Genomic DNA, 15,517 nt, shown 5'->3' with positions numbered 1-15,517 from the left:
ACCTGCTTTGGCCCATATCCCTTAACAAAAATATATCTATCTCAGATTTAATATTAACAACTGAAAACATTGAAATGTAGCAGGCAATTTCCAATGAAAATTATCACTAAGGAGTTGGATTACTTCTATTCCCTTTTAAATAATGCATTGAGTTGCTGTATTAGTGACTTGAGCCAGTTGTTGGACTTTGAAGTTCCTTTCTCTTATTTTGCCAGACTTTTTGTCCTTGTTCCAATTATAGGTGAATCCTTTGGCCTGCATTTTATGTTGAGAATAACTATGAAGTTAAGGTTCATTGGAATAAATGGAACAGCAACTTCTAGTCCACACATGCAGTTAAATGCAGAAATCTGCTACTTGCTATTCAAGTTACTCTGCTATGCTGTAACATTACCTTGGTGATAGACTCATACAAACATACAAAATGGAAGCAGATGTAGGCCGTTTGGGCCCTCGAACATGATCAGGCATCAATAAGATCATAGCTAATCGGTGTGTTGCGTACCACATTCCCCATCTACCCCCGATAACCTTAGATTCTAGTTAGGCAAGCAAATCAATCTGCCGTAAAAATATTCTCTGACCCCACTTCCACCGCCTTCTGAGACAGAGGGTTCCAAAGTCGCCAAACCCACAGAAGATCCTACCGCCGGCCAATGGTGGGCCGCCTACACTGCCGCAAAACAAGCCACAAAGGACGCAGAGAATCGCTGTGTGTGATTGCCATTTGCAGAATGCTTGCTTTCACTGAATCCTCATACATTGATGAAGTTAGCTGTCAAACAGGCAAAAATTCTGAACATTGACCATCTGAAATGGGAATGTTGGAAATGCACAGTCAACATTATAGGAATACAGGGGATAAGTTGGGAAGTCTCTCCCTGAATCACTGCCTGACAGATCCATGCTTGCAACAATTCCCAGGGCTTTTACAGAATCCTAGAAATCACAACATTGAAGAGAGACTGTTTGCTTTGACCTGTGTAAGCTGGTGACAGCTTTCCAAATGAAGTTATCTGCTCTAATTCAATGCCCTGTGTTTTTCTCCCATTATGTCAGACAGCATTATCTGTCATATTAGATTATACTACAGTCAGCTCGCTGCTTCATTATCCACTTTGCATTAAAGAAACACTTCCATCCAAAGGAGACTTTCGTTATTTCCAGCAATAGCTGATCTGTAACTTCTAGATCCAGTATAGGATATTGATCTGGTAACACACTTTTATAAAGTAAGCAGCAGGTGGTGAGTGAGAGCCTTTGTCCCCACAGATTCCAGATAAATGGGTTAAAATAGGGTGTGGGGTAGATGGGAGGTGCTTTCCAAGAAGAGGAAAAGAATAGGGAGTCTCTTGAGCAGCAGCTGATGATTGTAATTCCTGTACCTGTTTAGTAACAAGTTAAGGAAACCAATTAAGAAAGGGAAAACCACTTTTAAGTGGTGAAAATGCAATATGGCATTTTAGAATTGCCTAACCCATAATAAAGAAGGCTAAGGCTCACTAGAATTCTATATGTAATCTGTATTTTCTCATTTTCATGTGACCAATACTTGACCTTGTTTCATTTCTACAGCTTGCCTTAATAAACCAACTGAAGCAATTAAATGATGACGTTGAACATCTGAAGCATAAGAAGATGAGTGTGCAAGAGGCCAGAGAACAGGTTTGGAAATAATCAATGCTGGAAATGTAGTGCAGCTAAATCTCTGCAAAATAGCTCCTTTTTAAAATAAATTTAGAGTACCCAATTCATTTTTTCCAATTAATTTATCGTGGCTGGTCCACCTACCCTGCACATCTTTTGGGTTGTGGGGGCGAAACGCATGCAAACACTGGGAGAATGTGCAAACTCCACAAGGACAATGACCCAGAGCCGGGATCGAATCTGAGACCTTGGCGCCATGAGGCAGCAGTGCTAACCACTGTGCCACCGTGCTGCCCTTGTCTATAATGGACTTGTAAATAAATAAAATAAAATGCTATTTGTATGCTGAAGATAACTATCCTGTCTCCTAGGTTCAGACCATGATAGATGACAAAGCAAATGATGTGAAAATGTTAAAAGAACAAATTCGGAAAGTGGACGAAACAATTGAACAAGAAAAAGATGTGAGGCCTTTCAGTGTACTTGTATTTATTAAACATGGTAAATGTTATAAGTATCAACCAAAGTTTGACATCGAACTACGTATGGTGATATTGGGACAGGTGACCGAATGTTTCGTCAAAGTGGGACATTTTGGGGGGGCATCTCAACGGAAGTTGCTAGATTTAGGGAGAGAATTCGAAGTTTAAGTCCCAGGCTGCCAATGCTGGTGCAATGTAAATAGGGGATATGCAAGAGAACGGATTTGGAAGAGCACAGAGCTCTGACGATTGCAGGGATGGAGGAGATTAGAGAAAGGGAGGGACACGGCCAAGAGGGATTTGAAACCAGGATGACGATTTTAAAATCAGTGTTTCCAGACTGGGAGCTAATGTTAGTCAATGAGTGCAGGGGTGAATGGGGTTTGATGTCGCTGGTTAGAACAGCATTTATTTCCCATCCCTAGTTGCTCTTCAGAAGGTGGCAGTGTGTTGTCTTCTTGAACCGCCGCAATCCTTGAGGTGTAGGTACACCCAGTGTGCTGTTTGGTAGGGAGTTCCAGGATTTTGCCCCAGGAACGGCAATATATTTCCAAGTCAGGGTGGTGAATGACTTAATGGGGAACCTCCAGATGGTGGGGCTCTGCTGCTCTTGTCCTTCTAGATCGTAGTGGTCGTGGGTTTGGAAGGTGCTGTCAAAGGAACTTTGGTGAGTTACCGCAGTGCATCTTGTAGATGGTACACATGGCTGCCACTGTTCGTCGGTAGTGGAGAATTTGAATGTTTGTGGAAGGGGGAGCAATCAAGCGGGCAGCTTTGGCCTGGATGGTGTTGAGCTTCTTGTGTTGTTGGGGCTGCACTCATCCAGGCAAGTAGAAAGTATTCCATTACACTCCTGACTTGTGCCTTGTAGATGGTGGACAGGCTTTGGGTGGCCAGATGGTGAGTTACTCGCCATAGGATGCCTAGCCCTTGAACTGCCCTGGTTGCCCCACAGTATTAATATGGCTAGTCCAGTTCAGTTTCTGATCAATGGAACCCCCCCCCCCCCCAGGATGTTGATTGTGGGGGATTCAGCGATGGTAATGCCATTGAATGTCATGGGGAGATGGTTAAATCCTCTTTTCTAGGAGATGGTCACAAATGTAACTTGTCACTTGTCAGCACAGGATATGGGTAGCAGAACTTTGAATAAACAGACATTTCTGAAGGGTGTAAGACAGGAAACCAACAAGGAGACCATTGGGATAGTCTAATCCAAACACATGCTTACAATCTTTATTTGTTATTTGGGTTCAATTTTATAAATCTTAGCTTTTGAATCTTTACAAAGTTTAAACACGGGGACCTCTTCCAGGTTTCTGCTTTATGGATAAACTGCTGCCTTCTGCTTTGTGCCTCAGCTTTAGAAAACGCCAAGCAACTATGGCCAAATCTGGAGGATCTCGTGTGGGGTTTTGGGTGGGTAGAACCTATCCGTATTGTTCAGTTAGCGGGTGTATACAGAGTGAATTTAGGCAAATTAATAATGTAGTGCACAACATTGGTATGTTTTCCCAGATTCTTAAGTTATTTAAAAAATAGTTTTAACTTGGGGACATCTAATAATCCAAATTATTTTTTAGGATGATGATCGAAAAGCAGCAAAACAAGTCCAGGAGCTTGAATCTCTGGAAAACCAGAGAAAACGGTTGCAGAAGCATCTGAATGAAGAATTAGATGAAGCAGTTGGACAGCTGAAAATCGCTAAATATCAGTATGTGGAAGTTCGATTTTAAAAATCTAATCCATGGTGTCCTTCCTTTGTCACTTCTTCCAAATTGTAGTGACGAATAACAAAGCAAGTCTAGCTTTATTTGGGTGGTGCAAACATAATTTTGTCATGGGCACCTTCCTGTGTCTGTTAAAACCTTACGATTGCATCATTGCTCCATTTCCATATTTCCCAAGTATAAAAATGTGCTCCTGCTTCTCTCATCACACCTCTTTCTTTAGGTTGGTCTCTCTTATATGAGTAGGTTACATTTGATAATTGTTGCAGGGTTCACAGATTGTGCAAGTACTTCAGCTTTTCAAAACCAGACAGTTTCATTAATTTATTTAATTTGCTCACGGCACTAGCTGGACTGCAGTGGTTTCAAGAAGATGGCTCTCTACCACCACTGACTCTAAGGTAATTGGGGATGGACAGCAAACGCTGCCCTTGCCAGTGATGTCCACATCCATGAAAGAATGAAAAAAAGTCCATGTGTTATAGCTACACCTACAGTTCTCAAGATATGGAGATGCCGGCATGGGACTGGGGTGGGCACAGTAAGATGTCTTACACCAGGTTAAAGTCCAACAGGTTTGTTTGGCATCACTAACTTTCGGAGCGCAACTCCTTCATCAGGTGAGTGAAGAGGTGGGTTCCAGAAATGCATATATAGACAAAGATGATACTTTGAATGCGAATCTTTGCAGGTAATTAAGTCTTTACAAGTCGAGACAGTGCGACTGAAGGGAGGGATAATCACAGGTTAAAGAGGTGTGAACGGTCTCAACCCAGGACAGTTGAGAGGATTTTGCAAGCCCAGGCCAAATGGTAGAGGTTGAATGTAGTGCGACATGAATCCAAGGTTCCGGTTGAGGCTGTACTCATGTGTGCGGAACGTGGCTATCAATTTCTGCTCGTCGATTCAGCGTTGTCGCGCATCCTGAAGGCCACCTTGGAAAACGCTTACCTTTGACTGCTGAAGTGTTCCCCGACTGGAAGGGAACATTCCTGCTTGATGATTGTTGCACGTTGTCCATTCATCTGTTGTCGCAGCATCTGCATGGTCTTGCCAATGTACAATGCCTCAGGATATCCTTTGAGGTCCATCTCTTTACGGTCTGTTTGAGTTGACGAACATCTTGCCAAAGTCATCTCCACACCACCACTACTTGCCTTCAAACAACCACGCAACCTCAAACAGACCATTGTTTGCAGCAAACTACCCAGCCTTCAGGAGAACAGCGATCACGACACCACATAACCCTGCCATGGCAACGTCTGCAAGACATGCCAGATCATCGACATAGATGCTACCATTACATGTGAGTACACCACCCACCAGGTACGCGGTGCATACTCGTGCAACTCGACCAATGTTGTCTACCTCATACGCTGCAGGAAAGGCGCTTCAAAAGCTAGTGATTCCAAACAAACCTGTTGGACTTTAACCCAGTTCTCTGAAGAAGGACGTTCTGGGAGTTGGACTTGGTGACCATGAAGGAACAGTGCTACAGTTCCATGCCAAAGTGGTGTATGCCTTGGAGAGCAGCTTGTGGTGTTCCCATGCGTCTGCTGGTAGTGGTCATGGGTTTGGAAAGTACTGTGAAATAGTCTGAGAAAGGGTTACTACTGTTAGGACAAATCTCGGCGCCGTGAGGCAGCAATGTTAACCACTGCGCCACCGTGCTGCCCTTCATAATTTTAACACCCGATCAGATCCCCTGCCCCCTCAGCCTTTTCTGCTCCAAGGAAAACCACCCCAGTCTAACCAGCCTTTCTTTCTTTCTATGTACCCCTTTGAATGGGCCTTCTGTGTATTTGGCTATCTGCCCCTCTCAAATTCCTTGACTCTAGACATTAGCATGTGTGTACCTCATTGATCTCCCAAATCATCTAGTTAAGTTGTTTCTACTAAAACGCTATTCACCTCTGATTCTATTAAAATGACTTCTAATCCTGTTACTGGGAGAGACGCATCTCATCCAGCCTTTTGAATACTGGCTGAACAGTGGTTAGCACTGCTGCCTCACAACACCAGGGACGCAGGTTCGATTCTGGCCTTGGGTCACTGTCCATGTGGAGTTTCCACATTCTCCCCGTGTTTGCGTGGGTTTCGCCCCCACAACCAAAAGATGTGGATTGGCCGTGCTAAATCGCCCCTTAATTGGAAAAAATGAATTGGGTACTCTAAATTTATTTTTAAAAACATTATGAGGGGCGTAGCTAAGGTGGATTTGCTCCGGTTTCCTCCCAGTCTAAAGGTTAGGTGGGGTTACAGGGATAGGGTGAGGGGGTGGGCACTGGTAGGATGCACTTTCACAGGCTTGGTGCAGAAATGATGGGCTGAATGTCCTCCTGCATTGGAGGGATTTTATGGACATTGCTATCGCGGGGCAGATTGCTACCTGTTGCTGGGCAGGTCGCATCCTATTATGTCTTGTTAAATTTATGTTACTAGGCAAATCCATGACACTTCACACTTTCCTACATTGTACATCAAAGAACAAAGAAATGTACAGCACAGGAACAGGCCCTTCGGCCCTCCAAGCCCGTGCCGACCATGCTGCCCGACTAAACTACAATCTTCTTCACTTCCTGGGTCCATATCCCTCTATTCCCATCCTATTCATGTATTTGTCAAGATGCCCCTTAAATGTCACTATCGTCCCTGCTTCCACCACCACCTCCGGTAGCGAGTTCCAGGCACCCACTACCCTCTGCGTAAAAAAACTTGCCTCGTACATCTACTCTAAACCTTGCCCCTCTCACCTTAAACCTATGCCCCCTAGTAATTGACCCCTCTACTCTGGGGAAAAGCCTCTGACTATCCACTCTGTCTATGCCCCTCATAATTTTGTAGACCTCTATCAGGTCTCCCCTCAACCTCCTTCGTTCCAGTGAGAACAAACCGAGTTTATTCAACCGCTCCTCATAGCTAATGCCCTCTCTCTAAAGCCTCCACATCCTTCTGGTAGTGTGGCGACCAGAATTGAACACTATACTCCAAGTGTGGCCTAACTAAGGTTCTATACAGCTGCAACATGACTTGCCAATTCTTATACTCAATGCCCCGGCCAATGAAGGCAAGCATGCCGTATGCCTTCTTGACTACCTTCTCCCCCTGTGTTGCCCCTTTCAATGACCTGTGGACCTGTACTCCTAGATCTCTTTGACTTTCAATACTCTTGAGGGTTCTACCATTCACTGTATATTCCCTACCTGCATTAGACCTTCCAAAATGCATTACCTCACATTTGTCCGGATTAAACTCCATCTGCCATCTCCCGCCCAAGTCTCCAAACAATCTAAATCCTGCTGTATCCTCTGACAGTCCTCATCGCTATCCGCAATTCCACCAACCTTTGTGTTGTCTGCAAACTTACTAATCAGACCAGTTACATTTTCCTCCAAATCATTTATATATACTACAAACAGCAAAGGTCCCAGCACTGATCCCTGTGGAACACCACTGGTCATAGCCCTCCAATTAGAAAAGCATCCTTCTATTGCTACTCTCTGCCTTCTATGACCTAGCCAGTTCTGTATCCACCTTGCCAGCTCCCCCCTGATCCCGTGTGACTTCACCTTTTGTACTAGTCTACCATGAGGGACCTTGTCAAAGGCCTTACTGAAGTCCATATAGACAACATCCACTGCCCTACCTGCATCAATCATCTTAGTGACCTCCTCGAAAAACTCTTATCAAGTTAGTGAGACACGACCTCCCCTTCAGAAAACCATGCTGCCTCTCACTAATACGTCCATTTGCTTCCAAATGGGAGTAGATCCCGTCTCGAAGAATTCTCTCCAGTAATTTCCCTACCACTGAAGTAAGGCTCACTGGCCTGTAGTTCCCTGGATTATCCTTGCTACACTTCTTAAACAGAGGAACAACATTGGCTATTCTCCAGTCCTCCGGGACATCCCCTGAAGACAGTGAGGATCCAAAGATTTCTGTCAAGGCCTCAGCAATTTCCTCTCCAGCCTCCTTCAGTGTTCTGGGGTAGATCCCATCAGGCCCTGGGGACTTATCTACCTTAATATTTTTTAAGACACCCAACACCTTGTCTTTTTGGATCTCAATGTGACCCAGGCTATCTACACACCCTTCTCCAGACTCAACATCTACCAATTTCTTCTCTTTGGTGAATACTGATGCAAAGTATTCATTTAGTATCTCGCCCATTTCCTCTGGCTCCACACATAGATTCCCTTGCCTATCCTTCAGTGGGCCAACCCTTTCCCTGGCTACCCTCTTGCTTTTTATATACGTGTAAAAAGCCTTGGGATTTTCCTTAACCCTATTTGCCAATGACTTTTCGTGACCCCTTCTAGCCCTCCTGACTCCTTGCTTAAGTTCCTTCCTACTTTCCTTATATTCCACGCAGGCTTTGTCTGTTCCCAGCCTTTTAGCCCTGACAAATGCCTCCTTTTTCTTTTTGACGAGGCCTACGATATCTCTCGTTATCCAAGGTTCCCGAAAATCGCCGTATTTATCCTTCTTCCTCACAGGAACATGCCGGTCCTGAATTCCTTTCAACTGACACTTGAAAGCCTCCCACATGTCAGATGTTGATTTGCCCTCAAACATCCGCCCCCAATCTATGTTCTTCAGTTCCCGCCTAATATTGTTATAATTAGACTTCCCCCAATTTAGCACATTCATCCTAGGACCACTCTTATCCTTGTCCACCAGTACTTTAAAACTTACTGAATTGTGGTCACTGTTACCGAAATGCTCCCCTACTGAAACATCTACCACCTGGCTGGGCTCATTCCCCAATACCAGGTCCAGTACCGCCCCTTCCCTAGTTGGACTGTCTACATATTGTTTTAAGAAGCCCTCCTGGATGCTCCTTACAAACTCCGCCCCGTCTAAGCCCCTGGCACTAAGTGAGTCCCAGTCAATATTGGGGAAGTTGAAGTCTCCCATCATCACAACCATGTTGTTTTTACTCTTTTCCAAAATCTGTCTACCTATCTGCTCCTCTATCTCCCGCTGGCTGTTGGGAGGGCTGAAGTAAACCCCCAACATTGTGACTGCACCCTTCTTATTCCTGATCTCTACCCATATAGCCTCACTGCCCTCTGAGGTGTCCTCCCGCAGTACAGCTGTGATATTCTCCCTAACCAGGAGCGCAGCTCCGCCACCCCTTTTACATCCCCCTCTATCCCACCTGAAACATCTAAATCCTGGAACGTTTAGCTGCCAATCCTGCCCTTCCCTCAACCAGGTCTCTGTAATGGCAACAACATCATAGTTCCAAGTACTAATCCAAGCTCTAAGTTCATCTGCCTTACCCGTAATACTTCTTGCATTAAAACATATGCACTTCAGGCCACCAGACCTGCTGTGTTCAGCAACTTCTCCCTGTCTGCTCTGCCTCAGAGCCCCACTGTCCCTATTCCCTAGTTCTCCCTCAATGCTCTCACCTTCTGACCTATTGCTCCCGTGCCCAGCCCCCTGCCATACTAGTTTAAACCCTCCCGTGTGACACTATCAAACCTCGCGGCCAGGATATTTATGCCTCTCCGGTTTAGATGCAACCCGTCCTTCTTGTATAGGTCACACCTGCCCCGGAAGAGCTCCCAGTGGTCCAGATAACAGGGCAATTATGATGCCATTAGACGTGACTTGGGGGGGATAAGGTGGAGAAGTAGGCTGCAAGTGTTGGGCACACTGGATAAGTGGGGCTTGTTCAAGGATCAGCTACTGCGTGTTCTTGATAAGTATGTACCGGTCAGACAGGGAGGAAGGCGTCGAGCGAGAGAACCGTGGTTTACCAAGGAAGTGGAATCTCTTGTTAAGAGGAAGAAGAAGGCCTATGTGAAGATGAAGTGTGAAGTTTCGGTTGGGGCGATGGATAGTTACAAGGTAGCGAGGAAGGATCTAAAGAGAGAGCTAAGACGAGCAAGGAGGGGACATGAGAAGTATTTGGCAGGAAGGATCAAGGAAAACCCAAAAGCTTTCTATAGGTATGTCAGGAATAAGCGAATGACTAGGGAAAGAGTAGGACCAGTCAAGGACAGGGATGGGAAATTGTGTGTGGAGTCTGAAGAGATAGGCGAGATACTAAATGAATATTTTTTGTCAGTATTCACTCAGGAAAAAGATAATGTTGTGGAGGAGAATGCTGAGCCCCAGGCTAATAGAATAGATGGCATTGAGGTACGTAGGGAAGAGGTGTTGGCAATTCTGGACAGGCTGAAAATAGATAAGTCCCCGGGACCTGATGGGATTTATCCTAGGATTCTATGGGAGGCCAGGGAAGAGATTGCTGGACCTTTGGCTTTGATTTTTATGTCATCATTGGCTACAGGAATAGTGCCAGAGGACTGGAGGACAGCAAATGTGGTCCCTTTGTTCAAAAAGGGGAGCAGAGACAACCCCGGCAACTATAGACCGGTGAGCCTCACGTCTGTAGTGGGTAAAGTCTTGGAGGGGATTATAAGGGACAAGATTTATAATCATCTAGATAGGAATAATATGATCAGGGATAGTCAGCATGGCTTTGTGAAGGGTAGGTCATGCCTCACAAACCTTATTGAGTTCTTTGAGAAGGTGACTGAACAGGTAGACGAGGGTAGAGCAGTTGATGTGGTGTATATGGATTTCAGCAAAGCGTTTGATAAGGTTCCCCACGGTAGGCTATTGCAAAAAATACGGAGGCTGGGGATTGAGGGTGATTTAGAGATGTGGATCAGAAATTGGCTAGCTGAAAGAAGACAGAGGGTGGTGGTTGATGGGAAATGTTCAGAATGGAGTACAGTCACAAGTGGAGTACCACAAGGATCTGTTCTGGGGCCGTTGCTGTTTGTCATTTTTATCAATGACCTAGAGGAAGGCGCAGAAGGGTGGGTGAGTAAATTTGCAGACGATACTAAAGTCGGTGGTGTTGTCGATAGTGTGGAAGGATGTAGCAGGTTACAGAGGGATATAGATAAGCTGCAGAGCTGGGCTGAGAGGTGGCAAATGGAGTTTAATGTAGAGAAGTGTGAGGTGATTCACTTTGGAAGGAATAACAGGAATGCGGAATATTTGGCTAATGGTAAAGTTCTTGAAAGTGTGGATGAGCAGAGGGATCTAGGTGTCCATGTACATAGATCCCTGAAAGTTGCCACCCAGGTTGATAGGGTTGTGAAGAAGGCCTATGGAGTGTTGGCCTTTATTGGTAGAGGGATTGAGTTCCGGAGTCGGGAGGTCATGTTGCAGCTGTACAGAACTCTGGTCCGGCCGCATTTGGAGTATTGCGTACAGTTCTGGTCACCGCATTATAGGAAGGACGTGGAGGCTTTGGAGCGGGTGCAGAGGAGATTTACCAGGATGTTGCCTGGTATGGAGGGAAAATCTTATGAGGAAAGGCTGACGGACTTGAGGTTGTTTTCGTTGGAGAGAAGAAGGTTAAGAGGAGACTTAATAGAGGCATACAAAATGATCAGGGGGTTGGATAGGGTGGACAGTGAGAGCCTTCTCCCGCGGATGGATTTGGCTGGCACGAGGGGACATAACTTTAAACTGAGGGGTAATAGATATAGGACAGAGGTCAGAGGTAGGTTCTTTACGCAAAGAGTAGTGAGGCCGTGGAATGCCCTACCTGCTACAGTAGTGAACTCGCCAACATTGAGGGCATTTAAAAGTTTATTGGATAAACATATGGATGATAATGGCATAGTGTAGGTTAGATGGCTTTTGTTTCGGTGCAACATCGTGGGCCGAAGGGCCTGTACTGCGCTGTATTGTTCTATGTTCTATAACGGAAACCCTCCCTCCTACACCAGCTGTTTAGCCACGTGTTTAGCTGCTCTATCTTCCTATTTCTATGATGTGGAGATGCCGGCGTTGGACTGGGGTGAGCACAGTACGAAGTCTTACAACACCAGGTTAAAGTCCAACAGGTTGATGGTGATGGTGAGGTGGCGTGAGGCGTAACGGCTGCACCTGAGTCAGTATCCAGGGTCAGAAGGATCCAAACCTGACCGCTGGCGAATCACACTGTTCTTCCTCTCAGCCTTCCGGCCACCCTGCTGTCCCTTCACCTCTACGCCAGCAAGCTAAATTGCCCCTTAATTGGAAAAAAGAATTGGGTACTTTAAATTTTAAAAAACCCTGTTAAGTGCGAGGTCATGCACTTTGGAAGAAGAACCAGGACAAGGGAGTATGTAATGAATGGCAGGACACGAGGAAACTCGGGAACAGATGGATCTTGTTCACAGGGGTACTTGTTCACAAATCCCTGAAGGCAACAGAGCAGGTAAATAGGGTAGTTAAGGCATATGGGACACTTGCCTTTATCAGTCGTGACCTAGAAGGTTATGATGGAGCTATGCAGAATGTTGGTTAGGCCACACCCGAGTACTGTGGGCGGCAGTAGCACAGTGGTTAGCTTCACAGCACCAGGGTCCCAGGTTCGATGCCCGTTTTGGGTCAGTGTCTGTGCAGAGGCTGCATATTCTCGCTGTATCTGCATAGGTTTCTTCCGGGTGTTCCGGTTTTCTCCCACAAGTCCTGAAAGACGTGCTGTTAGGTGAATTGGACATTCTGAATTGTCCCTCTGTGTACCTGAACAGGAATGTGGCGACTAGGGGCTTTTCACAGTAACTTCATTGCAGTGTTAATGTAAGCCTACTTGTGACAATAAAGAGTATTATTATTATTATAGTTATGGTCACCTCACAATAGGAAGGAGGTAATTGCACTGGAGCGAGTACAGAAGATATTCACCTGGATGTTGCCTGGGATGAAGCATCTGAGCTATAAAGAGACACTGGATAGGCTTGGATTATTTTCTTTAGAGCAGAGAAGGCTGAGGGGAATATGATTGAGGTGTATAAGATTGAGGAGTTGTAGCCACCTAAATTGGCCAACTCCCGATTTAAAATGGCGAACGGCAAAGGCTGATGGGAAAGTCAGCCAATAAGACAGAAACCAGCAGCTGCAGGTTTGCTGGCATTTACCTCCGAAAAGGCCAGACAACATCGATACCAGCGGCCATCAGCAGAACAAAGTAACAGCCATCTGCAAACTGATGAGCAATCCCCGGGAACAATAAGTAACATTTTGGACACACAAAGCAAAGCCAGACTCCTCGGCGCCAGCAGGAGCCAACACAAAGGAGGTGAACGAACACCTCAAGACCGCCCATTGATCAGGGAACCGCTCCAGTATTGGAGAACATCGAACCAAGCAATTGGGACAAAGTCCAATCACTTGGGACCAGGTACAGGGTCCGCCCCGAAAGGCGGGAAGCCCCTGGGGACTGAGAGTTGAGCCCCAAGTTCAAATCGCTCTCTTCAGCTCTTCACCTCTGCATCCTGCCCGGGTCACCCAGCAACACGAACCAACATTGACCGTGACCGGTGCAGTGACTCCCGAACACAGTAAGTCTTAATTCAACGCTCGCTACGAGATAGGCGCTCCTAGCTACCAATCCGTACCAACTTCGAATACCGCAGACTCAGAACCCGAACGAAAGGCCATTTGTTCTCCTGACCTAGTGGGCCAGTCCGAAGTTAAGTATAGGCCTGTTAGTTGTAGAAGTAGTTTAGACGTAGAATTTGTGCATGAGTAGCGATTACTGTGTATGATAAGTGTGCTTGATTTAAATCTTACTAATCGGTGTATTGGGTCATTGATCATTACTCGGACTTGAACCTCGTGGCGGTATCATAAAGATACTTGGCGACTTGAGAGCAAAGGTAATAAAACAGAGCAATCGAACCAAGGAGAAAATCAGCAACATTATTTGGCGACATCTGACGGGACCCGATCGAGAAGTGTAAAACCACTCCGGGACACGCCAGAATTTGAATTAGAGACCCGACTGGTAACAGCTTAGGGAAAACTCGCAAGCCAATGGCAATCATGTCCTGCTTGGCACAATTGCGACGCACAGTGGAGGTCATTAGGACGCTCCGGAAAGAAATAGAGGGCCTACATCGAATGAGTACGGTCGATGTAAGCGAGGTAGAAAAGGAGAATTTGGAATTGAGAAGGACGTTGGCAGCAAAAGATGGAGAGGTAGAGGATGCCAAAAGAGCACACCAGTCTTGTCTGGCGTACTTGAGCAGCTTCCAGTCTCAATATGAAAAGGCCTATCAGGACACGCAACATGCAGCCCTGGTACGTGAAGAAACAGAAAAGCAGGTAGCAGCATTGCAGAGACAGTGCAGCGACCTAAAGGCAGCATTAAGAGCACTCCATGCTGCCACCACAGAACAAAGACAAAGCACATTAGATCACGCAAAGTGCCGGAAGCAGATTGCAGAGTTGCAATCGCTGCTTTCAGTTCAGAAAGGCTTCCAGGAAACCTTTGGAGAAAAATTAGATCAGGAAGACGGCCCTGATTGGGAAGAATTGAACGAAACAGCGCAGAGATATGTTATGGGAACATGTGCGCAGGGAAAGCCACAAAAGAGGAATGCGCCCCAACTCCCCACAGAGCAGATAGTTCACGCTCCAATGCACCCAGTAACCACCCACCGCACAGTCACATCGGACGATGCGAAATTTCTATACTCCACTTCCTTAACAGTGACCCAATTACGGGACGCGTGCGATAAGATCAAACCGTTCCTCCCCATCTCAGACCCCCACCATTTCTTTGCCACAGTCAAGCATCAGGCGACCATGTACGGCCTGGATGAGCGAGAGCATGTAAAGCTCACCGTTTTAAGTTTAGACACTTCAGTAGCAGCAGCCCTTCCCGACCCACAGAATGTAGGAGGAGGCACCCTTGCAGAAATGCATACTGCGATCCTGGATGCGATCGGGTATAACCGGGGTGACCCCGTATTTGGCCTCAACAAATGTAGGCAAAAGAAATCCGAGCACCCCACAGCGTTTGCTGGATGCCTGTGGATCCACTTTTCAGCAGTCTTTGGAGACTTAGACCGTGCCCATTTGTCCCCAGACAACATGGCCAAATGGACCCGCACCCTTGTCTCCCATGCCACAGGACAGAAAGCTTGTGCGAATTATGATCCCTCAGAGGAGGCCCATAACGAGAAGTGGGTAGTGAAAAGATTGTCCCGCGCTTGGGAGCAATCTATACAAAGCAAACCCGCAGTCAAGAATCCCGAGGAAAAGCAGGCCGCTGCAGATATACAGGCAGTTACCACACACCAGAACCCCGCATGGGTGAATGAAGGAAAGAACAGCCCCCCACCCAAGTCACAGGAGTGTTACAACTGCAGACAGTTGGGACACTTCGCAAGAGAGTGCAATGCCCCCAGAAAGCCACAGAGAGCCCAGCAAACAGGCACTTTGAGTAAGAAGAAGACAGAGCCCATTCATAGTGTTAACGCCCGTTCAGATCAGACTGACTTGACCGGAACGGACTGACGGTGTTCGGGCTCCCCCAGTTGGGTCTGCGACACCCTTTGGGATAGGTCCGGACGACCGGTAGTTGTAGCGAAAATTCGGGGACAGCCCATCGAATTTCTCTCGGACAGAGGAGGGTCCCGCACCACAATAAATTCCTCCACCATGTTCCAAAAGAACACGTGGCCCACTATAGCCACTATCACCCTCAGCGGCTTTACAGGCCACTCACAGCAGGGACACATCACAGCCCCTGTACCCATTCAAATCGGTACCATCACCACCAAGCACCCCGTAGTTTTAGTTGACCTGCCCCACACAGCAGAACACATTCTGGGAATCGATTTCATGAAT

General features: G+C 46.4%; 1 protein-coding gene across 2 annotated transcripts in view; it reads left to right on the top strand.

Annotated features, from left to right (window-relative positions):
- ndc80 (NDC80 kinetochore complex component) overlaps positions 1-15,517 on the top strand; it is a 225,356-nt gene that overhangs the window by 192,614 nt on the left and 17,225 nt on the right. For both annotated transcript variants that reach the window (XM_072482927.1, XM_072482926.1), the window contains 3 exons: positions 1,576-1,665; positions 2,019-2,111; positions 3,713-3,843. In XM_072482927.1, the coding sequence (XP_072339028.1) occupies positions 1,576-1,665; positions 2,019-2,111; positions 3,713-3,843 (314 nt within the window). The remainder of the gene's footprint in view (positions 1-1,575; positions 1,666-2,018; positions 2,112-3,712; positions 3,844-15,517) is intronic.

Source organism: Scyliorhinus torazame, chromosome 18 (genome assembly GCF_047496885.1).
Source record: "Scyliorhinus torazame isolate Kashiwa2021f chromosome 18, sScyTor2.1, whole genome shotgun sequence".
Lineage (NCBI taxonomy): Eukaryota > Metazoa > Chordata > Chondrichthyes > Carcharhiniformes > Scyliorhinidae > Scyliorhinus > Scyliorhinus torazame.
The sequence above is the reverse complement of the archived record's forward strand: the minus strand, read 5'-3'. Positions and strand labels throughout refer to the sequence as shown.